We start from the raw sequence: 25912 nt of genomic DNA, 5'->3' as shown, positions 1-25912 counted from the left end.
CTTATTGCTTCCTTTGGTCTCCGGGAATACATTCTTCCACTCTGCCTCAATTTTACTTTAGTACTTTCTTTGTTTCCTCTGGTTATTATAGTCCCTCTCCCCTCCCCCCCCCCCCCCCCCCCCCCCCCCCCCGCCTTAGAGTTTGCACCTAACCATTGTCGAGTTCTTTGGCCTCGTTTGCATTTTTGATACGTTGGACTGAGCTTTCATGGTCCAAACGGGCTGCAGGATGATCCTCTTGCGACCACTCCCTGCGTGTGCTCCCGCGGGCGGGGGTAGGGGGCGCTTTTCTCGCCTCCTACCTCTCTTTATGCGGAAATCTTCCTGCCTTTTGTGAACACGCTTCTTTAGATCCCTCTCTCTCACTCTTTGTCTTTTTTCTTCTGTTGCTTATTTTCTACGAGTTTGCCTCTTTCCTGTATAATCTCCCTCTCCCTTGCCTCCCGTGAAATACACGTTCTCTCACTTTGGAAGCAGAGTAATTGATGCTTGAAGATCCTCCATTGGCTCCACGGAGCCTTTAACCCCGTTCTGGCGTGCTCGTCTTCAGGGTTCTTCACCTGAGCCGTAGTGGCGTTTACTGCAGAGGCAGTAACACACGTCAAAGAAAGCAAGCCCCAGTATGTGTCCATATATGACCTTAGAACAGAATTCGGGGAACCCTGTCCACTCCCACCCTCGCGTGCTCTCCCCCCTCCCCCCTTCCCCGAGGTCACTCGCGGGCAGAACGCGAGCGCCGACTACTCCTTTTCGCGTCCCGACTTCCTTCTGAGAGCCCAATAAACCCTGGGGAAGTTTAATCATTCCGCAGCGAGCCCGGGCTCTCTCACTGGGCATGCTCAGTGGCCGGGCCCCGCTCGGCTGGCGAGTGGTTCGTCTGGGGCGCAGGGCTCGGGTCGGCGGCCGCCTCGGCTGGCTTCCAGGAGCGCGGGCTGGGCACTGCGGGCCTTGAGCCGGGAGCCAGAAGCACCCCGCGGTCCTCGCCGGAACGCAGGGCCCCGCCAGAGCCGCGGCGTTCCGGAGCCCGGGGGCCCCCAACTTCGCGCCAAGTTCGGAACCGCCTTCTGGGGGAGCCATGCAAATGATGACCAGGGACATTCTGCTAGAAATGGATCAGGAGGAGGAGGACGACGACGACGGGGATATCGGTGAGCTGGGGTTCTCCGGCTTGGGCCGGGGCCGGAAGAAGTTGGGGACTGCGCGCGGGCGCTGCGCTCTGCGCGGGGGCGGCTAGCGGGGACCAGCGGGCGCCGGGGAGGTGGGAGCCCGCACCGCCGTCCCGGGGCCGCAATGCGGCCGCTTCGCCGCTCGGCTCTCAGCGGGCCGGCGCCCCGTGGAGGCCGGGGAGGCGCGGGGCGCGCACGGGCCCCCGATCGCAGGATCTGGGCGGGCCGCGGACGCAGCGTCTAAGCACTCGTGCTGGATACGGGGAAGTCTGTGGACTCTGAAGCGGCAACTTTTGGGTCATTTCCTTCGCCTGGAACCTGCACTGGGGACCCGGCCCCGGTTCAGAGAGCGGGGGTGTGACCCACCTGCATCCGCTTTAAAGTGAAAGCAAGGAGCCACTCTGGGGGGAGGGTGGGGCGCCTCGGTAACTGATTTGTGGCCGCGGGTGGCAACCCGGGATCCTTTTTTCAGCCGCAGAGCCCGCGGGGGAAGTGATTGGAGGAAGAAGCCCTTGTCCGGGGTGGGGCTGGGGGGGGATCTCTGAACATTTCCTGCAAGTCCAGAGGGCCCTGGCGCTTGGCGGGGTGGGGAGTGGTTGGGTGGGGCAAGCCTGGGGTGTATCATTTCTAGTTTGAGTTAAAAATGTTTAGAAGTTGTAGACGGAACGAAGGGAGAGCTGTTTAAGAGTGAAATAACTACAGCAACAAACAAAAGGGATTGGAGGAGGTGGGGAAGGGGAAAACAATTGGAGGAGCAGGGAGAACATCACTGTCAGGGAATGATGACATATTGGGTCTCTCCAGAAGACTGGCAATTAAATTACCGTGCTGGTCTGTTCAGCGACTCCGAGTCTGTTTCCTGCACGCCAAATCAGTTTAAAGCGAAACAGTTCCTGCTCAGATCCTGAAGTCCTATTCTTCACTAATAACAACTTTAGAAGTAACTTAATTCTAGGAGCTAGGTGTGGTTTTTCTTTATCATTTTCTTTTCTTTTTTTTTTTTCCGGCTGTATTGAGCTACAGTTTACATAGAATATTTTGCAAGTTTAAAGTGTACAACATGTTGAGTTGATACGGTTACATGTTGCAAAATGATTGCCACTATGGCTTTAACCAATACCTCCATCAACTCACAAAGTTACTGTTTCCTTTTTGTGGTGACAACATTTAAGGTCCACTCTCTTAGCAACTTTCAACTACATGATACAGTATTAATTATAACCACTGTGCTGTACCTTTCATCCCCAGGACTTGTCTTATGGCTGGAAGTTTGTGCCTTTTGACCAATATCTTCTCCCCTCCACCATTCAATTTCACCTATAAGTATTTGTCTTTGTGAGACTTATTTCACTTAGCATAATGCCCTCAAGTTCCATCCATGTTGTCCCAAATGGCAGGATTTCCTTCTTTCTCATGGTTGAATAATATTCCATTGCCCACATGAGAGGGTGAGGAGGTTGAGGAGGTTGAGGAGGGTGCTGGTGGTGGTTATTATATATATGCACACACACACACACAAACACATCTTTATCCATTCGTCTGTAGATGGACAGTTGTTTTCATATCTTGGCTATTATAGGTATTGTTCACTTAAATCAAGAGAACGTGGTAATTTCCTCGTTGATGAGGAACACATTGAATAGAGGAGCTTATGCTCCACGATTTAGCATAATTGTTCTCATTTGAGAACAATTTATTAGATGGAGGGAGCAAGTAGTGTTTTTTTTATTAGAAAGCTGAAGCTCACAGGTTGATCTGCCTAGTTAGCTTTTCACATAGCTAGTAAAGATTCAAAACCAGGTTTTCTGACTTGCAAGACCTATGTTGATTAATCCCCTTTCCACCTGGTCACCAGCAGTCAGATAATATATAATGCTACTATTTAACAGACTTTACTGGTAAATCATAGTTACATAAAAATATAAATCATAGGAGCAGACTGTAAAAAGTTACAGTAAACTAGCACAGTCCATTTCATAGGAAAATACTCTTGCCTGTTATGGTGAGGTATCATCACTGTTTATACTGAGTATCGTGAACAAATAGGGTAAAAACCCAAATGGTAACTGAAATAAGAGACTCTGATCTTTGTTCCACTGTGCCATCAACAGATCTCAGTTTAGAAAAAACTACTTTGGTCTAGTCTGTGTTTACCAGATGAGGCATCATAAAATTTATCTTAAGTGTGTGGCAATAGGTTATTTTTATTTATTTAAGTTTATTTACTTGAGAGAGCGAGCACATGCACATGACCGGGGGAGGGTCAGAGAGGGAGACAGAGAATCCCAAGCAGGCTCCACACTGTCAGCACAGCGCTCAACTCAGGGCTTGATCCCAGGAACCATGAGATCACGACCTAAGCCAAAAATCAAGAGTCCATTGCTGAACCAACTGAGCCAACCAGGTGTGCTGGTTCTTTTTATTTTTTATTTAAAAAAAAATTTTTTTTAACGTTTATTTATTTTTGAGACAGAGAGAGACAGAGCATGAACAGGGGAGGGTCAGAGAGAGAGGGAGACACAGAATCTGAAACAGGCTCCAGGCTCTGAGCAGTCAGCACAGAGCCCGACGCGGGGCTTGAACTCACGGACCTCGAGATCATGACCTGAGCCGAAGTCGGACGCTCAACCAACTGAGCCACCCAGGTGCCCCTTATTTTTTTAAATTACAGATGTAATTTATGCTGGTTCTATCAAGTCAACCAGTAAATATGTTTTAAAAAGTTAAATATCTCGGGGTGCCTGCATCTGACTTCAGCTTAGGTTCATCTCGTGGTTCGTGAGCTTGAGCCCCGCGTCGGGCTCTGTGCTGACAGCTCGGGAGCCTGGAGCTGCTTCAGATTCTGTGTCTCCCTCTCTCTCTCTGCCCCTCCCCTGCTTGTGCTTTGTCTTTGTCTCTCAAAAATAAATAATAAACATAAAAATTTTTTAAAAAATACTTAGAAAGTTAAGTATCTCTATCCCTCCATCACCCCTCCCTCTGTGGGCTGCTGATATTATTACTTTACTGTGTGTAGGGGTCACTTCAACATTATTTTATGTTAGGCAACAGATATCATTTAAGTAGGTCTCCACAATTTTTGTTTGTTATACAAACTCAATGTGGATTGCAGTGATTTTATATCAAGTGGAAATGTTTACCATGTCAATAGAAAGTTTATGACATTGTAAAATAGGTAAGTCTTTTTTTTAAAGGTTAGAAGTAGGCTGATGGTATATAGCCTTTTACAAAATAATTGTAATTTTCAACTTAGGGGAGGTCGTGGTGAAATGACGATTATAATTTTAACTTGTGCCCCTAGTTTCATATGCAGAACTATGGTTAAGCTGTTGACATCTTTCTCCTAGTACTTGATTGTCATTACTGATAGTTGTATAATTTAAAATCCACTCAGGTACTGAAGATTTCTACGTAATCCCTCTATCAATATTAACTTTATAATTCAGAACAATAGAGTTATTTTTGACATAGTTCCTGAGTAAAACATTTATCATCGGCTCATTTACAAAGGATGAAAAGAGAATCTTTTTAAACTAGATGTGGTCCCTGGTTATATCATATGAATGTTTTACATATATATATGGAAGTGTTCCTGTAGTGGACTGGGACTTAGGGCTCCCCGCCCCTGCCAGTGGGTTTCTGCTTACCTTTACCTTTAAAGCACTATTCAGTGCTTTAAGCGTAAGGATTACCTCCTTGTTTGACATGAACCTGTCTAAAGAGTCAAAGATGGTGAATGTTACTATGAGCGTCTTTTCCATATTTGCTTAACTCATTGCCACCAGAAATTGGTCCCAGAGGTTTGCGAATGAGGCAGCCTGTTGGTATAAGAGCATTTTTTCAAAAGACCACTTATTTTCTAAATCAGCTCCAGCAACCAAATGCAGTTGTGATCCCTGGGCACTGGTGGCAGGAAATATGTGACTTTTAGCCCTTATTTCACTCATGCTGGTGGAGATCACATGGCAAGGCAGGTTTTGTGCACTTGGTGTGCAGAAGAGCATTCCTGGCTGCCTTTCTCCCTCCTCCCGGCCTTTAATCAGTGAGTAGAATGCAACATTTCTTCCTGTTCATGTAGAAAGTGACAGAAAACTCTTTTACAGCCAAAATGTAGATATTTTGTGTGCTGTTTTATTTTGCGTATGTGTGTAGTTGTTTTGTTTTTGTTTGGTTTTGTTTTGTTTTTGCATTTCTATGGTTCAGACTTCGCTTAGAGAGAAAAAGTGTTCTCAGGAATAAGTCATGTAGTTCAGGCAAAAAGATTTTGTTTAGATGCTTGGCTGGTTGCTTTGGGATCCCAGTCTGTTTATGATAGAGTTTAACTCTCTGATCCCCACAGCTGATGGGGATGTCATTGATTTGGGGAGTTGTAAGAAGAAGCCCATCACCTCTGAGTGATTATGGTCCAGCTGTATCTCTCAAGTGTCCTTATTGGCTCCCTTCTCGCTTTTGCATTTTTACAGAGACTTCTTCATGATTTCTATCCCTTCACTATAAAGTTTGTTTAATCACCTACAAATGTGGTCCTAGCCTCAGTTTTGCTTAATCAGTATTAACTGAGAAAACTTTCTGTGCCAGGTCCAGGATTAGGTGCTGGGCTGGGTGTTGGGAAACTAAAAATAAGTGTTGCACCCCTTGGCCGTGGAGAAGTAGGTTCGATGGAACCAGCCATTTGCAGTAAGTGCTATTACTGAGGTATGTACACAGCTGTGGGAGGATAATGGGAGACATTTTCACAGAAGAGATTGCTGGGCTGGGTACTGAAGGACCAGGCGGTTGCAGTGGCATAGCAGAAGGAGAGTCTGGATTTCCACGTAGTTCCCTGTGGTGGAAGGCAGCTGCTACAAGGCTAGGGAGGCAGGCAGGGGCCACACCATGAAGAAGCCTCTGTATGTTTTAAGGATTTAGGATTTGGAGCTACTGAAAGATTTTAAGGAAAGGAGTGATGGGATCAAATTTGCCTTAGGAAAAGATCTCCCTGGCAGCATGTTGGAAAATGGGATTGGAGAGGGGACATTGTAGAAGTAAGTCTTTCTAGCAGTCGGGTTTGGAAATGCCTGTAGTGGCCATGGGAATAGAGGGGAGTGGTCTGAGAGTTTAGGAAAGAGGTGACATCTCCGAGGCATCAGACCCATGGCTTCCAGAAACAGCGTGACTCTTAGACTTCAGCTGAGTGATTAGGTAGAAAGTGGTGGCAGGTGTGCAGGGGGGGAAACCTCTATTGTTCCAGCAAGTCTTAATACTTTTCCCCTCTGCTTTGGCTCAGACCAATTCCTTTCTTTGGTAATACCAGACTTACCTCCTCTGTTTTTCAGGAGGAGCCTGTCACAAAACCCAGAAAACTGTTACTGATCTTCATTGTCCAAAGTGCCCACTAATGAATTGTCGCACCCCTTCTTTTTCTGTGCTACACAATCAGCACTCACTTTGTATTTTGTCTTTGTTGTTCATTATCTGCACAACTAGAGTGTAAATTTCTTGCATTGGAACTAGGTCATCTGAGCCTTCTAGAGATCATGCAAAATATCCCAAACATTGTAGACATTCGTTGCTATAATTAAAAAACAATTTCTCTTCCTCGCCTGCCTCTAACATATCATAAGCTCCCTGAAGGCAGGTGTCTTGTGTGTTTTGTGTTCCAGGCTATGTCCCTCATGCCTAGAATGGGGCTTGCTATTGAGTAGAAGCCAAGCCAAGCATTATTGAAAGAATCAAGTGAATTGCTCTTTTTAAATAATTTGATTAACATTCTGCTGAGTGGTTTTATGGCCCTGGTAGAATTCCCTTCCATGGCACTTTGAGATTCCCTACTATCTGTTATAACAATGTTGATTGTACCTACTCTGCCAGGTTCCTGGGTCCTTGACCCACCAGTACCTCACTATCTCAGAAGGAGGCAGAGACATGAATAGATAATTGCAGTAAGTCTGTGATTAATGCTGTAATCAAGATGTGTACCGGGGTAGTGGTGGTACCAAGGAGATTCTTGCTGCAGGGACTCCAGATACCAGCCCTGGGAGGGATGAGAAAGAGATAAGGGGCTGGGGCTAGGACAGCGTGGCTCCAGCATTCTTAAATGTGATTTCTTAGAAAGTAAGCTTTGGTGCTACCTTTGCCTTATTTGCTCTGGCAAGGGGATCATAGATACATATTATATTCTCTACCGGGAGAATGATAGTTAACAAACAAAACAAAGTAAACTATCCTTACACTTTTTTCTTTGAGTATAGTTTTGTCCTTTTTTTTTTTTTTTTTTATAAACCTGTTACTTTCAGTTTCAAGTCCTTAGTCACGATTTATCTTATGTGTTCTAACTTTCAAGTCCAAGAATTGCTTTCCAAAAGGTTTCTCGTCTCCTTTTATAATTCCCATTGTTCTTTAAACCTGACACAAACAGCTCTGAAAAAGTTCCACATGACATTCCTTTCTTTTTTATCCAGTAGTTTCAATAGTCACTTATGTTGATTGCCGTGTGTGTGTGTGTGTGTGTGTGTGTGTGTGTGTTTGTTTGTTTTCCTTTTGGAAACCAGTAAATGTAGACCAAAAGCTCCTGTGAAGGTTTCTGTCAGATATTTAAACTCTGACATTCTTGAAGGGAGATTATAATACATTATTAAGAATCTCGCAATCTAGCTTAAAGTTAAAAGTTGGTCTTAAACTTTCAAAGGGTGTTTGTAGCAGTTTAGATTAAAATGATTACATTTTAATAAAAATTTCTACTCCAGCTAATAATTGAGGTTTTCTTCTGTTATCAGTGCTTATCAGTTTTGTGTTTTGTATTCTAGCTGATTCAATCATACATCTGAAGGTAAAGCTTATATAGTCTTAGAGGGAGAAGTGCTATCTTACTCACCTTTGTACTTCACAGCCTGCATATCATAATGCTTTTCACATAGTAGATACTCAAACATTTGCTAAGGGACTGGTTTTAAGGTTTTAATGGAAGCTTCGTATGCTGTAGATTAAAGCTTGATCTGCTTTTTTTTTTTTTTTTCTTTAGCATTTATTCATCTTTGAGAGAGAAAGAGCGCAGGGGAGGGGCAGAGAGAGGGAGACAGAGGATCCAAAGCAGGCTCCATGCTGTGAGCGCAGATCCTGACGGTGGGCTCCAACTCATGAACCCTGGTTCATGACCTGAGCAGAGCTCTTATGTGAGCCACTCAGCCCTTTGAACCACCTGGGCGCCCCAGCTTGATCCGCTTTTCATACACTGATCCGCTTTGTGATATAGGCCTGAGTCTGTGGAAAAATCACCAGTTTTAGAACAGAAAAACATCATTTCCAATTGCTTTCAACCAAGGAAATGTACTTCTTGACTGGTAACTCATGTAAAGACAGAGACTGTGAAAAGTTCGTGCAATCAAGTGATTGTCTCAAGTCGTTATCATTATTACTGCTCTTCCTTTAGTTTTGCCTTGCTTTATAATACTGCAGCTAAAATTAATTAGACTCCATCCCAAGAAGTAGCCTGTTGAAGAAATACTGGATGCAAATGTCAACAATAGCATATTGTGGATGTGTACCAAAGAGCAATTCAAATACTCCTCAGCCAAAATATCAGATGGAACGTTTGCATAGGAGACTAGTCGAAGGGTTGATAGGCAACTTTCTCTGTCATGGTCTTTACTACTGCTCTGGCTACGGGTCCCAATGCTGACTGGGAGAGCTAGCTGCAGGCAGTTATTCAGTAGGTAAAAATCCGAATGAAAGAAAATATATTCTTTGGTGAAACCCAGATGTTGTTTTATATTTAATGCTTTTAATCTAGGACATTGAAACTCTACTGTTTCCCACATTATTTAAAAATACAAATACTTGAAATTGGAAGGAAAAGGATACGGATCTTTAAAATTATCTTTTTAATTTTAATTTTAACATTGGCAGAACTTTAGCCATTGGTCAGGCGTGCAAATAGATGTTCTTTTGCAAAGTGCAATTATGCAAATTATAGGCCTATTTATAAAGCTTGTTTTATATAAACTGAGATTGTATTTGTATAATTGAATTTATTACGATTTCTCCAGACATTCTATCTAGATATTTGAAAAATAATCCTTGGCTTGGCACAGACAAAATGATGGCTAAATTTTTCTTGTGGCATTATATAGACACAACCTTAAGTATGTTTTTTTTCCTCTGATTTGTGCTTAGATTTTAAGAAAACTAAATTCTAAACAAGAATTATACACCCTTCTGACATATAAAACTCAGACCTTTAACATTATTTTACAAATTTATATATAATAGGTATATTATACAACAATTTTTTTCATTTGTATCATTTTATTTCTTCCTACTGTTATTTATTACATAAACAAGTCTTAGATGCTTAATTTGTGTAAAAGGTCCTCTTTTAAGAAAAAAATTTTTTTTTAATGTTTACTTATCTTTGAGAGAGGGAGAGATAGAGTGTGAGTGGGGGGAAGGGCAGAGAGAGAGGGAGATACAGAATCTGAAGCAGACTCCAGGCTCTGAGCTGGCAGCACAGAGCCTGATGCGAGGCTTGAACTCAGGAACTATAAGATCATGACCCGAGCCAAAGTCGGAGGCTTAACTGACCAAGCCACCCAGTCCCCCCGATCCTCTTAGTAATAAAAGAAAAATCAACAAGACCGACTATTGTTTCTCAGTGATACAAATAATGAAGAAATAGCATAAATTGACTGATGGTAGATGCTACCTAGGAAAGGTAGGAGATTTTAAAGAGAAAGGGTGGAAAGTGAATCCCTGAAGAGGAGGGCGGGGGGAGGAAGAGTTTGTGAAAGCAGTGTTGATGCAGAGTTGGGAGACCAGGAGAAGAGAAATGGGGAGCGGGAAAGGAAGGGCTGGCAGTCAGAAGACCTGAATTTGTGGTTGGCTTTGCCAACCTGAGGCAAGTTTCTTGGCTTTTCTGAGCCTGTTTCTTCAGCCCCATGGGGCTGCTAGGAGGATGCAAGGTATATGTACAGTGCTAGGTATTTCCAGTCACACTCCATGAGTGGCACTTACAGTGTCACCATCATAATGAATTCATGTATTTAAAAGCAGTCATGGAAATGGCTGTTTTAATTTTTTAAAAAGATAATCTTAGTTTAATTCCAGTGTAAGAAATGGCTACCCTTAACCTCAGAGATCTCTAAGTCCTTTCCTCATAAACATTGCTGTCTGTTCTGTGTTGCTTGTGTCACATTATGCGTGCAGAAAATGCCCACTAAGTGTCAGGTTAAGGATGATCATGACAGTGGCTGTGCTGCAGGCACATGTGTTTAAAGATAAAGGAGTTGGGCGCCTGGGTGGCGCAGTCGGTTAAGCGTCCGACTTCAGCCAGGTCACGATCTCGCGGTCCGTGAGTTCGAGCCCCGCGTCAGGCTCTGGGCTGATGGCTCGGAGCCTGGAGCCTGTTTCCGATTCTGTGTCTCCCTCTCTCTCTGCCCCTCCCCCGTTCATGCTCTGTCTCTCTCTGTCCCCAAAATAAAAAATAAAAAAAAAATAAAAAAAAAAGTTGAAGAAAAAAATAAAGATAAAGGAGTTGAAGAATAGCATGTGGGTTCTGCAAAGAGATAGTTATTGTGTGTGTTTTTTCCTCTCACAGATCTTCAGACAGATGGACAGTGTCCTCCAAATTCTCTCAGGGAATCTTAGCAAAAAATCCTAAGGGCTGACACTTAGTAGGCTCCCAGTAAATGCTTCATAAATTCAGGAATTGTTTTTCCATCGGGAGTACCTGTGGCTTATCCCATTCTCTAATTGCTGTCAGGCAGTTCTAGCCCACATATGTGTGCTCCTGTGCGTCACCAGATAATTGTATGTGCTGTAAGTGAGGAAGGAGACATTTAAGTAAGAAGTAAATAGCTTGTGTTACCAATTGAATATTGTAGAACAGAGGAGAGGAAGATCAATGATGAGATTCTCAGTGGTCAGGGTTCTCCATGACTCTGGTGCTACTACTGAGATGTGGAAACATGGAAGATCATTCAGAGATGTTCTCCATTCAGTGAAGGGAGGGCAGTCATGTGGCACATGGTGGGCATGGTTGTTGACTTTATATTAAAAGCCCATTTGACATGGGGCACCTGGGTGGCTCAGTAGATTGAGCATCTGACTCTTGATTTTGGCTAAGGTCATGATCTCACAGTTTGTGGGATTGAGCCTCATGTTGGGCTCTGCACTGACAGTGTGGAGCCCGCTTGGGATTCTCTCTGCCTCTCCCCTGCGCATTCTCTTTCTCCCCTCCATCTCAATCTCAAACTAAATATTTAAAAAAATTTTTTTGACTCTACATCCTTCCCATTGCCCTCACCCCAGTTCTTGACCATTGTATATGCAGGCAGTCAGTATTGGCCCCTCATTTTCTAAATGTCTTTAGAATTGGAAATGACCTGTGTCCTGAGCGAGGACCTTCTCAGCCACCTTGTTATTCTAGCACACCCAAACCCCACTCTCTGATGGTTTTGGGGATGCCTTGGGAAGCTACATCCATGTGGGTCTGAAGGGGAAGGGGAGAGACCTGGCCCTTTGTTTCCCTGTCTGAGGGGTCCACCCTGTCCCCCCAAAGCCCTGGATAAGTCTAGGTATTAGGGATCAGGTGAAAGTGCTCTTTTCTTTTTTTATTAAAAAAAATTTTTTTAATGTTTATTTTTGAGGAGGGGGGAGGGGCAGAGAGAGAGGGAAACACAGCATCCCAAGCAGGCTCCAGGCTCTGAACTGTCAGCACAGAGCCCAACATGGGGCTCGAATTCACACACTGTGAGATCATGACCTGAGCCTAAGTCAGAAGCTTAACTGATTGAGCCATCCAGGTGCCCCCAAAGTGCTCTTTTCATGCCTTTGGATTTACAGGTGAAAACCTGAATTTGATGAGAGGTAATTATACTGGAGCTTAAAAGAAAAGGATGACTCTTTCCTATGTTGAAAGATTACTTCTGCCATCTATCTGTTATAGATTGCCTTACTTTGGTTGAGGGTGTGGACTGGCATCTCATACCGTGGCTGTCTATGGTGAGGAAGAAATGGGCCTCTCTGCTGGCCTGTGCTCCTTTTTGTTTATCTTCCATTGGCTCCTCTTCCTGCTCCTCATTTGACCATCCTTCTCCTTAGAGTCCTGTGTTCGACCTCTGGCCCAGTGTTCCCATAGGACAGATGGGCTTGCGCAGAGATAAAGACCCCTACCGTTTACACTTCAGTTTTACACAGAGGTGATTCAGAATCTAGCCCAGTTATTCACTAGCTGTGTGACCTTGAGTGATTAACATAATGTTCCCCTCTGCACAGTGGAGCTACTGTTAGAACTGACTTCTAGGGTGACTGTGTCAATAATGACACAATTAAAAAAAATCTTACTTTGTAGGGTTGTGATACTTGACACACTGAAAGCCTCCATAATTAGATGCTAATGATGCCAATATTGTGGATAGCTGTTTTTACTCGTATCTCAACCCAGGTTTACCTCTCTTGTTTTCCACTAGAGGTTTTAACCTTTCTCCCAAGGCTGTACCTTCCATTTATATAGCTCATTGTATTTGTCTTTTTTTTTTTTAATGTTTATTTACTTATTTATTTTGAGAGAGAGAGAGAGAGAGAGCAAGTGGGTGAGGGGCAGAGAGAGGGAGACAGAGAATCCTAAGCAGACATCACGCTATCAGCTCAGAGCCTGATGCGCGGCTTGAACTCACAAACTGCGAGATCATGACCTGAGCTGAAACCAAGAGTTGGATGCTTAATTGACGGAGCCACCAGGTGCCCCTGTTTTTGTCTTTTTCATTAAACTGTGAGCATGTTGAGAACTGTCCCCTCATTGAGCAGCACAGCGTTGGGCACATGCCAGGAGATCAGTAAATTCTTACTGAATGACTAAATGGATGAAAGATATTTATTTTTGATAATAAAAATGTATTGTTGAGGGTTTTTTTAAGTTTATTTTGGGAGAGAGAGAGCGTGAGCAGGGGAGAGGCAGAGAGATGGGGAGAGAGAGAGAGCAAGCTAGCGAATCCCAAGCAGGCTCCACACTGTCCACACACAGCCTGACTTGCGGCTTGAGCTCACAAACCATGAGATTATGACCTGAACTGAAATCAAGAGTCGGATGCTTAACTGACTGAACTACCCAGGCACCCCAAAACATACTGATTATTGAAGGACTGTGCTAGATTGGAAACGTAGGCCTTTGTATATAGACTGATCCTTGGGCAGGTCTTTATAACTTTGGAGCCTTGGTTTCCAGATCAGAAAAATGTCATAGAGATAATAGAGAAGGGGGAATGATACTTATATTATAGAATTGTTAGAAGGTTTAGTATATTAAATATATTAATATACTGTATATGAAAGGACAAGGGACAGTTCCTGGCACATAGTAGACCAACAATTAATAGAGTCATTAAAAAACAACCAAAAATGGGGAAATACAGTATAAATGACTGGCGTAACTTTAGTTAGATTTTCCAGTAGATAAGTGTCACAATATAAGTGTATCATCCCTTGGAATGTATATAATTTTAGTAAGAAAGGTAAAAGAATATACTATAAAGGTTCATAATAGAAATTTAAATGCTACTTTGATAGTCTTTACACTAGAGAAAATGTGAAAGAAATAACATTTCTTAATCTAGCAAACTTAAGATTTTAAAAATATCTTATATTACAGTCTAAAGAGTGGTGTTCTTGATATTGAGCATGTGAAATTTTGATAAAATAAACCTTTAATATGTAGTTTTAAAATATGTAATATCACTTGAATGGTCAGTTATTTTAAATGGAGAAATTCTAAAATGTCTAATTTGCCCACAGGGCTAAAATTTCTCTTCATTAAGTATTATTAGAAAATTTGAAGTCAATAAAAACTGTTAAGATATAAATGGTACAGAGCCAAATGATACAACTGAAGACAAGAGCACACAAAGAAGTCATTAACTTTATGGTTTGAATTGTTTTGAATTTAGTGATATAAAATAAAATAATCCCTACCTAATTTGCAAAATAGGTATATGAAATAACATTTTTCTTTTTGTGTTTTTGAGGTTTGGGAATGATTCAGCCTATATCCAGTTGTCAGAACTTAACCCCGTCAGACCCCTTCCAGCAGCATCAGCCCTAAAAAAGTTAGATATGCCATTTCATCTGGGTAGACCGAAGCAAGATGAAAGGAGGAAGCCTGTTTTTTTTTTTTGTTTGTTTTGTTTTGTTTTTTGTTTTTTTTTTTTTTGAGAGAGCATGAGTGTGTGAGCAGGGGGAAAAGCAAAGCGGGGGGAGGAGAGAGGGAGAGAACCTCAAGCAGGATCCACACTCAGTGCAGAGCCTGATGTGGGGGCTCCATCCCACACCTTGAGATCATGACTTGAACTGAAATTGCGAGTCAGATGCTCAACCAACTGAGCCACCCAGGCACCCCAGGAAGGCTGTTTTTATCCCCAACCAGAGTTAAAATTGCTTTATAGTTAAGTGTTGATAGAATTGACTTTCCAATTAAAGTTAAAATTTCATCTTTTGGTTACTGCACTTAGAATTGCAGTTCTTATTGCCCATGGATTTCAACCTGTATTCCATCCAGAAGATTGCCAGACTGTCCCATATTTCCTTCGTCTGTTTAAATTTAAATAGTATATAGTACCTGTGGGGTGCATACTTCTATAATGAGCACATTGCAGCTTACAAATCACAGAGGAGATGTGAACATTTCTAACAGGCCTTGTCATCTACTCTAAGGGCAAGCAACACAGCAAATGCCTTTTGAGCAATGGGGTAATCATGGTTTTCCTGAGAGTTACAGTTGCCTAAACTGTGGCTAGTGGCTTGTTTCATACTCCAGGATACTTATTTTGAAGAGTTCAATCACAATCTTGGCTAAGTTATTTGGCACACATACAAAAATCCCTTTGAAGGCTGATTGCAGAATTTGCTACTAGTGGTCTTCATAAATCAGGACTATTGCTCTTTTAAAAAGTCATGTGCGTAGAGATTTCATTTAACTCAGAGTACTAGATTGATCTCTTCTCGCAATCTTTATTAATTCAGAAAATATTTACTGAAGACCTCTTGTGGGTCATGTACTATTTAAGGTCGGAAGGTACAGAACTAGATAGAATTCCATCTTTAATGAAGCTTGTTTTGTAGTAAGTGATAAAGCCCCAAAATGCATGCAGAAATCCATTCATTTACCTAATGTCTATTCAGCACCGTCTACATGCCAGGCATTGTGCTCTGTGCTAGGAATTCAGCAGTACACAAGCCAGAAATGGCCTCTGCCCTCAATGAGTAGGCTGACTGGCAGGGAAGACAAACATGCCAACAGATTACCAGCAAATTATATTTAAAGATTGTGAAAAGAGACTCAAGCAGGATGGCACAGCTGAGAACAGGACTTGGGTGTTTCCAAAGCCAGTTGCCGTCACTGGGGGATGACATGTGCAGCTGTTATTCTCATAACTCTAAAAATAACATGGCCTTAGACTGGAATCTTCAGAAAGTAGGTCTATGAGAAAGGCTCAAGATGTACATTAGATGAATGTGTAAAACACCACAAATGTTTTCAGGCTCACAACTCCACTTGTGCTGTGCCGGGGCAGTCCTCCCTGAGGAAGCTTTGTTCATTACTGATTTCTACAGCTGTTAGTGCACTTGCAAAAGCGAGCGAGTAGCTTTGTTGCTGTTTGGTCCTGTGCCCCTTTATTCTTGGTACATTGACCAAACTATTAGCACTGGGTTGGAAAGCCACAAAATCCAGTAGGTCACTCCCAGTTCCTTTAATTCTTCCTTTATAGCTCAATTTAGCATGCTATTCTCCCTTTCTTAAGTTAAAGAAGGGGCTGAGAGGTTGGGCTGCAGCCATTCTGTGCAGTTTCCCTGTGTTGACAGAGGTGGAGGAGGAACAAGAAGGAGCAGGTACATCTACCCCCCGCCCCCCCCCCCCCCCCCCCCGTGCTCCCCCTTTTCCTCTCCTGACTGGAATGGGTCAGGGAGCTAGCAAAGAACACCTTCCTTGGATTTTCAGCCAGGAACTGGTTCTCCAGCCATCCTGCCCTGCTTTGCTAAGGGATGTGACTCATTCAAAGTGACTGACTTTGGCTGGGAGTTCTAACCAAGCCCCTGAGACATGAATCAGAATTTCTGTGAGGGTGGGGAAGCCCCACAGGGACCCTGGTGTGCTCCCTCAGGGATTTTCCTCTTGAGAAATCCTAATACCAGAGAATCACCCTCTACAAGTCCTTCTCTGTAAATAGCCAGAGTACCCTGGTAATGGAGTAAGTAATAGGGAATATGCAAATGAAAACTTGTTTTGTTTTCAGTTGCTAGGGCAGAAAGAAATGGATGTGAATGCTGTTTTCACTTACTATTTAAAAATCCTGTTTCTTCTATGTGTTAGGATCTTTCATACATGACTGAAGTCCAGCAGGCACCGTGACTGCATTATTAAACTGTTTTAGCCATTGCCTCTCATTCCTTCCAAATTGGGAATATTTTCTTTATAAATGCCACGGAGATCAAGTAGAAGAGATACTACCATTAACCCTTTGCCATGCTTTTACCTGAGCCCTCCATTCTTACTAATGTTTGTTTAGTCCTGTGATATTTTTTTTTAACATTTAAAAGGCCTATTTTACAGACAGGAAAATGCATAGTTAACTGTCCAGCTTGCTAACTTTTGACATACTTTTTATAAGCACCACCCACAACAAGATAGAGGACACTTCCTTTGCTCTTTCAAGTCCTGCCTTCCTCCCCCAGTCCAGGTGAACACAGAATGACTTCTACAATAAATTGGTTTGCCTGTTCTTGACATGCATGTAATGCAACCTATAGAATGTGTGCCTGACTTCTATTATTTTTGGAGATTCATCCATGTTGTGGATATCAGTCATACTCCAATATATTTTACATATAAGAATATCTGGAAAAACATTTTGGATTAAATTGTGAAGCAGTACATCTCTCATAGGTAACAACCTAATGATTCCTAACCTTTTAATTCTGTCTTTAATGTCAAATATTTTTTGGTCTTAGTTATTTTTATAATTCTTTTAGCAGTTCACACAGTGCCTTGCCCGTGATAGGAAATGAGCAAATGTTTTCTTAAGTTGGAAAGGAATGTGTGAGGAAAAGTAACTCATATCTCATTTTATAGAAATTTAGATTTTAATTGCTGTGTTGTGATTGTGCAACAAGAATGCACATTCATTCTGAGCATTAGCCCACTGACGATTTTACTGATGAGTGTGATACCATTCCAAAGTGGACTCTTTGTGGATGCTTTCCTTCCATGCAAGGAGTTCAGGTGTAGTCATTTGTTTTTCCCAAAGGTTAGCTCTTATTGATGTTTTTGACTGGTAAAAATATTCCAAACAGGTATTATTAGCCTCAGTTGGTAACTGAAAAGCTCTGAGAATAGAAAAGTAACGGTGACCTATCCAAAATGAGGGAGTGGTTCAATGTTGGTACAAGATATTAGATTCCAAATATTTGTTTGCGCACATGTGCTCCAAGTTCCCAGAGAAGTTATTGACGCTGACGTTGTTTCCCTTAAGGATGACTCATGATTTCTTGGGCCTGGTTTCCACTGTTAGTCATCTTCACGGCTTGGGTTAAAGCAGGCTTTCTGCCTGGATTCCAGCCTTCACAGACCCCACTCCCCACCCCCTTGATTTCCACCTCCTGGCTCAGCCAAACAGCAGTCTCTGCAACCAGTTCTGACTCTAGGCAAGAAGGATCTTAAACTTCAGCATTTAGTAGCAGCCCAGCACTAACCTTGTGTTTGTTTTTCCATTTTGATCATTTGGCCTGTCTTTTTTTCCCAGTTGCCCAAACTCCTATCTCAGAAACATGCTTAGGATCCCAGTCTCTTTATTCTTCAGGTCCTGTCTTATTTAGCAGTGTCATCTAATTGCCTTCATTCCCTGGATGTGAAGGCCTCCTCACTCCCTGGGGGGTGCTACCTGCCTGTGCTTGTACAGACCCTGGTAATGGCCTGCCTGTCTCCCCAGGTGTTTTGTATTTGTTTATTATTTTTGAGAAAGAGAGAGCCTGAGTGGTGGGGGTGGGGAGGGTGGTGGGGTGTGGGAGAGGAGAGGCAGAGAGGGGGTGCGGCCAGAGGATCCAAAGCAGGCTCTGTGCTGACAGTAGACTGCCTGATGCGGGGCTAGAACTCACAAACCATAAGATCATGACCTGAGATGAAGTCAGATCCTTAACTGACTGAGCCACCCAGGCGTCCCTGTATCTCCAGATTTAATGACTCAAGCTCTACTTCTGTTTTCTTCTTTAGCTGCTATACTAGTGGTACCTTAAATCTTAGACCCTAAATAGTGAACGAAGTGCTCTGTTTATTTTCATGCCACTAACTTAGTTATGCTGCCATGGCTGCTGAAAGCGGGGCTGTAAGAGTGGGATACAGTTTCCTACAGTAAGAGATAGGAGACTTCACTTCAACCTGACACATAAGAAAGATCAAGTGTTTACTGGAATGTGAGAGAACCGCCTTCGGGGCATAGTAGAAATCTGTGCCTCCAAGTAAACAATTCTATTCAAAAGCAGTTCCCCAAGGTTGGGGAGTGACCTAGTTGAGCAGCAGGGTATCTGAGCAAAGCTAGCTCTCAGCTAGGAGGGATGTAAGCCAGCCCTCCCTGTTATTCAGCATGGGAAATAGATATTTTCTCAATCTTGTACAGACACAACTTAAAAAAAAAAAAAAAAGGCCCCTATTCAGAATTTCCAATATTTGAAAATGTGCAGGGAATCACACAAGGAGAACCACCAGTCTTGCCTTTTTCCTTCTCTCCCTGATGCTGGTGTTGTTCCTGAACTAGTCTGCCTGTCTCTACATTTCTCGGTTACCACATCCTCTCTCAGGTGGCCTTCCTCCTGGCTTCTGCCCTGGGTTTATTCCCAGGCCCTTGGTCTGCCCTTGAGGCAGGCTTCATTCCTCCCAGGCAGGCTCCAAACTGTAGATCTTAACTAAAGTTCTCATTTTACCTGGCCAGCCCATCTTCGGAAATGGAAGACTGTATATGAAGGGAAGAGAGATCTTGTAATCCTTCAGAGAGGGAAGTTAGTTCTAAGTGATTGCACAGGCAAAACAGCCCTAACCTTGTTGTGATAGAACCTAGATATCCGGTTTAAATTTTAAGGGGAAAAAAATGGTAAATGCTCTGCTTAGGTGAACTGTAGGCTTGTTGTGCGACTAGAGCGAGCATATGCCACTATCATTTGTTTTACTAAGCTTTATGAACTCTTCAGAATGGATTCAGAAAAGTTCCCTTCTGAAAATTTTACTTTATAAAATAAGTAAGGTTACAGTGTTTCACATGTGTTTCGGTAAAGTTGATTGTAGGGGCACCTGGGTGGCTCAGTCAGTTAAGCATCCGATTTCGGTTCAGGTCATGATCTTGAAGTCTGTGAGTTGGAGCCCTGTGTCAGGCTCTGTGCTGACAGCTCAGAGCATGGATCCTACTTCAGATATGTTTCCCTCTCTCTGCCCCTTCTCTGCTCACACTCTGTCTCTTTCTCTCTCTCCCTCTCTCAGAAATAAATAAGCATTAAAAAAATTAAAAAAGAGATGATAAAGTCGATTGCGACTTCTGACTTTTAGTTTTTTTTTAATGTTTACTTATTTTTGAGAGAGAGAGAGAGAGAGACAGACAGAGCATGAGTGGGGGAGGGGCAGAGAGAGAGGGAGACACAGAATCCAAAGCAGGCTCCAGGCTCTGAGCTGTCAGCACAGAGCCCGACGTGGGGCTCCAACCCACAGACCATGAGATCATGACCTGAGCCAAAGTCAGACGCTCAACCAACTGAGCCACCCAGGTGCCCCATGACTTCTGACTTTTAATCTGCAACTAGTGTATCAAAAATATACGAATCAATATTTTACAAAATAGGTAGAAAATCCATTACCTGTGCCTTCTGTGTCCCATGTTAATTTATCCAGTAGGAGTGAGGGACAATTTAAATAATAAAATAATTGTGATAAATTGCTTTGTAGCTTTTTTAAAGTCTGAGTGAATTTGTTGCATATAGGAGTTACCTTGGTCATGCATTCTGAACTTTTAAAACCACCACTTTTTAGGGCACCTGGTGTCTCAGTCGGTTAAGCCTCTGACCCTTGATCTCGGCTCAGGTCACGATCTCAAAGTTGGTGAGATTGAGCCCCGTGTGAGGCTCTGTGCTGACAGCACAGAACCTGCTTGGGATTCTCTCTCTCTGCTCTCTCCACCCCTTTCTCTCTTGCATGTGCACACATGCTCTCTCTCCTCTCTCAAAATAAATAAACTTTAAAAATTAAAAAAAACTAAAACTACCCCTTTCTCAGTCTTGTCTAGTCATGACAACCTGGACTAAAGCATTTCATTTTTCTACGTATCTCGCTCCTGATATCTAAAGCCGTGATTCAATTTACCTGCTTTTAGGTCTTATTAGAGATGTTTACAGATAAATTTTTAGTATAATTAATTACTGCTGATTAAATTGGAGAGAGTCAGACATAGTACAATTGCCTTCTCCTTTGTAGCAAGTTACCCACTGGAAATGTGCAGTACAGAGAAAATAACTTAAAGCTCATTTTCTCGTAGGAATTGTGTATAAAGGGAGATTATACCAAGGGCCCTTTGTCCTTTGTTTTATAGAAATAATTACAGATACTTTATATAGTATAATATAAATGCTATGCAAAGCTTTCCCAGGAACTTAAAAATTGATGGGACAGGGAAATATAGTAGTAATATAAAATCACATTTGATTTTTTGAATAGTAAAAGTCTCTGTTCATGTTCTTCATGATTCCTGCCTTATTTTTATTACAACCATTAGAAGGTGAGTAGATGAAAGACTTTTTAGAGGCGAATATCTGTGAAACATCTTTGAGGGGACTTGTGGGAGCTTTAGACATAGAGGATGACCTTTTTGAGAAACTGATCAGAAAGACGCTGGTCACTCCACATCTGTTTCTCATAGCGCCCATGCACTGGTCCTATGTGGGTTCTTAACTTGGGGTCTGTAGATCTTCATGTGTAGGCTTGGGGGCAGGAGAGTTTTTCAGTCCCCAGACTGTATGGGAACTGTATTTATTTGGATATTTCTAGGTCTCTGGTGAAGAGAATCCATCACTCTCCTCAGATTCTTAAGGGGTTCCTTGATCCAAAAGGACTGAACTGCCAAAACTGGGACAATTATGATACAGATCTCATGAGCTAAGGTTTGTCAGCTGCAGAGTGGTGTAAAATTGTTAATCCACACTGCTGCCTTTGAAACTGAAAGTCTGTTTTCCTGTGCTGTCCTCCTCAGCAACCACACTGACAATTCCTGAGGCCCACCACCTGCTTTACAATGTGTGCACTGTAATGGATTTCCTGAGGTGGTGGTAGTGAGGGAAGACTAGAAAAGGAACGGAGAATGTTATGTTTTTCTGTTTCTTGATGTGTGCGTTGCTTTTTTAATTTGGAGTCTTTGGTCACAGGGGACAGAAAGCCAAGTCGAATGGCCTTGATAATGAGGGAATTTATTAGTGTAATAACTGAAAGGTTCAGAGGTACTTTGAGCTGCAGGACCGAGCTTTGCCCTCAGGTTTCATGGCAGGGATTCCCACTGGCTCCATCGTTGTACTTGCAGCTAAGTGGCAGCGGTGGTTTCCCACCTTTTAATTCCCTTTCACCATGTCATCCAAAGGAAGAAAGAGTTCTGGTAACTCCTCTTCCCTAGAAATCTCAGCAACTAGCTCTCATGGGATTATAAGCCCATCCCTGCATCCACCATCCTGATCGTGAGTTGCAGGTGTTGTAGAAGTCACTTTAACCACATCAGTGACAAAGGAGACTGTACACACTTCTTTTGAACTTTTGTATTATTGCCTTCTAAAACTAAAATGGCAGCGAAATGTATCTGTCAGTTCACTGTACTGAAATGCAACATTTAATATTCAGAATTAATAGTTTTATATTTGCTTTTCTTAATGTAAAAATTGGAGACATCAGATATATTCTGTTGCTCTGTCTTAAAAACAAAATACCTGATTTTTTGGGTGGCCCTCATTAGAGTCCTCTTCTTTCATTAAATTGGTGGTGTTGGCAGCTCCTTCTAGGAAAGTTATGGCTAAATCTGCTCTGTCACTGTTACCACAAATGTTTTTCAATTATTTCACTAATACAAAGCAGTAGAAAAGGCTTGTTGGGAAGGGTTTCTGATGTTAGCATGAGAAAATTAAAATCTTTCCTCTGATACGTACTGGTTGTGTAACCTTAAATGAGTTGTTGAATCTCTCTCAGCCATTCATTCTCATTATAAGGATAAAATGAGATAATGCACTTAAAGGACTTACTATAGTGCCTGGGAATAGTAGCTGTTTCTACTAGCCAAACTATGCAAATCTCATGATTTCAAATAGCATTATTATAATATGTACAAGAACTTAATTACAGGCATTCATGAACGGCCCCATGGCTAATTACTATGGCTATAGAATGAATCTATTCATAGTAGTTTTCCATGGATTCTCTTGGGTAGGATTCCAGAAGTTAGATTGACATTTTAGTCAAAAAAACCAAGAAGATTATTAAGTTGACAGAGATGGCATATGGTACATTAATATTGCTAATAAGCATTACTTGTGTTATTGAATTAGGGCTGAAAATATCAAGAGGGAAATTAGCTTAAAGCACTGAATTTCCAAGTCTGTCTGAATGTAAGTACACAGTACGTCTTTAATTGATTTTATTCCTCAGGTGACTTTATTCAGTTTATACTGGGGCTCAATTTTCATAATTTTATAATATGAATGAATAAAAATGAATATATTTACTTTTTATAATAAATAGTTCCGATTAGAATTGTTGAATTAGAGACCTTCCTTGGAGCCACGACTGAAACCTATTGAAAGTTTACTTTGTGGTTTTTGGTTTTCTTGTACTTTCCAGTGTAATCCTTTTTGAATTCTTCAGGATTTTTTTAACCTGGGTCAATATAGTGCCTGAAATATTTCTACACTTGGGAATTCAAGTCAAAATAAATATTGCTGTTAGGAAAAACTAATGGGACCAAGGTTGCTGGGCTTTGAAAAAGAAAGTTGACTTGTAGACTATAATGTAGAGAGGCCAGATGTGGAAATGGGTAGAGAGGGAATCCTAGTGGAATTAGGGAATTCATTCTTATAATTAACCTAGTGGTACAGATTGTTAAACACTTGATGAAGTCCAAATATAGACTTTTTCCTAAGAATGTTTAAAAATAGCTAAGGCAGTGATTGGTCTGACTTGGATACAGTGCTGCTTCAACCGGGGCTAGACCAGATGGCTTCACATGGGTCAGTTCTATTCTTTCTGTTTTTTTTCTTTTTAAGTTATTTATTTATTTTTTAGAGAGCGTGTGTGTGCATGCAAGTAGGGGAGATACAGAGGGAGGAGGAGAGAGAACCTCAAGTGCTCCACACCCAGCAAGGAGCCCAGCGTGGGGCTAGATCTCACTACCTGTGAGATCATGACCTGAGCCAAAATCAAGAGTCCTGCACTCAACTGACTGGTGTCCCAGTTCTATCCTACTTTCTAGTGAAATCCATTAACCCAGGATTTAGGCATCTGCTGTATGTCTATCAGTGATAAAAACTTAAGAAGGTGCCTAAAAAGAGTAACCTATATTAAGTGCCAGGTATAATTATAAATATGTCATATGTATTCGCATGTTTAATAGTTAATGCAATTAAATAGGTGCTAATAACCTTTTTATGGATGATAAAAATTGAGGGTCAGGAAAATTAGGTAACTTGCCATAGTCACACAGCAAGTAAATGGTGAAGGCAGGATTGGAATTTTGGCTCAATCATTAAGCTGATTCCTAGACAGTCTAGTCATGGGTACAAACATGAACGATAAGAGCAGTGTAAATATTTGATTAATAAACTGGGGGATTATGAATCTTCATAATCTATAGAATCTCATTGCCATTAATTTTGTTTCATCCACTTGAAAATCCTATTAATTTTTCCTAGGCAGAAGGCTGATTTAGATATGACAGTACTCCTTAGAGTTAATGGAAGGAAAAAGTTTGATAAATACTACTGTAGAGTTACTTTTTTTCTGACCTGTGTATATAATGGTAATAACTTCATTTTGTATGGCTGTGGTACTTTACAGTTAACAGGGTACTTGTGTTATTTGATTCTTATACAACTACGTACAGCTGGCAGGACATCTATTTTATGGATGACGAAACTGAAATGCTAAGTCACCCTGAACTTTTGCTATTAAACTCTTCTGTTTCCCAGTTTAGAAACTTTCCACCAAGTAGTACAGCTGAATTTTCTTTGTGTCTATAGGGAATATACATGAGGTGATAAAGCAAGTGTATTTCACGATTATGAAACTTTTTAGAAAAAAACAAAACCAAGAATTTGGGAGTCAGTTGACCTGAAGGAATATGGAGGAAGACTCTGGCAGAACTCATTTAAACAAAGCGTTGTGCCACTAACTAGTACATGGTCCCACTGACTCAGTCTTAGAACGCTATTCCAATTCAAGGACATTTGGTTTGGGCCCATGTGGCCAGCCTTAGCCAAAAATAAGACCTGCCATGTATAATACCTCCTTCTTTTGGGATGAGTCTGCTGCAGAATTGGAAGCTGTTACCCTGAGTCAGGGTTGTAGTCTGGTGATGTAGCTTAACCTTTCTTGTCTAAAAGTTGTCCTAAAATCATAATAATATGTATCAGTGGTACCACATAGGACTTTTTGTGAGAACAAAATGATAGAGTAGATGTTAAATTGCTTTGAAAGATTTTGAATTGTAGGTTGATAGAGGACGTCATCCCAACTACTATAATGTCCTGGTCTTAGAATGCTTTTTTTTTTTTTAATTTTTAAAATGTTTTTATTTATTTTTGAGAGAGGGAGCGAGCAAGTGAGAGCGAGCACAAGTGGGGGAGAGGCAGGAGAGAGGGAGACACAGAATCTGAGGCAGGCTCCAGGCTCCGAACTGTCAGCACAGAGCCCAATGTGAGGCTTGAACTCCTGAACTCCAAGATAGTGACCTGAGCTAAAGTCACTTTAAAGATGCTTAACCGACTGAGCCAGCCAGGCACCCTGGTCATTGAATGCTTCATAAATACAATAACTTAGTTTCTGAAGCTGCAATTTACATATCAGAGAAACAGAATCACAAAAATGCATGATTAAAAAGTGATTATCTGATAATAGGAAAGAGTACACTGTATCGTAAATTTGCTTAATTTGTATCCTGTTCATAAGATGTTCACAAATACCATTTTTTAAGTTGTGATCAGCATTTCATTTTGAGCAGTTCTTCTGAGCTGTTTATTCCTTTGGATTATAATCTGCCATTTTGAATTTGGTTTATTAAATATTCTGCAAGTGTATAAAAGGTTTCCAAATTCAGAAAATCCTTTGTAATGTAATAGAACTCTTTCAGTTCTCAGGAGTACAGTCATGCATTTGAAAAATAAATTTTTTCTGAGGGCAAATCTATTGGCAGGACAAGCCATTCCTATTGTGAGGCGTTTCAGGGGTCTCTTTTTTGTGTGGAGGATAGGATATCAAAGGTATAGTTTTGTTTAGGGAAGAAGAGGACATCCATCAAGTAATAAACTTGTTTTTTCAAATTTCTTGATAATATTTCATGTAAATTTAGAGTAAAGCCGCTTCTGGTGGAAAATGTTAGACATTGACAATTCTCCAAATCATTCAGGCGTTTGTGGTCATCTGACCTTTAGATACTTAAAACATGCTAGTTGCCTGAATGCCTATATCTTAACCACTTTTATTTTTAAATGTTTGCTAGAAC

General features: G+C 41.7%; 1 protein-coding gene across 2 annotated transcripts in view; it reads left to right on the top strand.

The window, feature by feature from the left end:
* Positions 1 to 771: 771 nt before the first annotated feature.
* ANO6 (anoctamin 6) overlaps positions 772 to 25912 on the top strand; it is a 194880-nt gene continuing 169739 nt past the window's right edge. Inside the window, exon 1 of one of the 2 annotated variants that reach the window (XM_019419111.2) lies at positions 772 to 1148. In XM_019419111.2, coding sequence (XP_019274656.2) covers positions 1076 to 1148 — 73 coding nt within the window. In that variant the 5' untranslated portion in view covers positions 772 to 1075. The remainder of the gene's footprint in view (positions 1149 to 25912) is intronic. The other variant, XM_019419112.2, reaches the window with a different exon arrangement.

Source organism: Panthera pardus, unplaced genomic scaffold (assembly GCF_024362965.1).
Source record: "Panthera pardus isolate Hobbes unplaced genomic scaffold, ASM2436296v1 HiC_scaffold_6, whole genome shotgun sequence".
In the NCBI taxonomy this organism is placed as follows: domain Eukaryota; kingdom Metazoa; phylum Chordata; class Mammalia; order Carnivora; family Felidae; genus Panthera; species Panthera pardus.
This window is presented reverse-complemented; position numbering and strand designations above follow the sequence as displayed.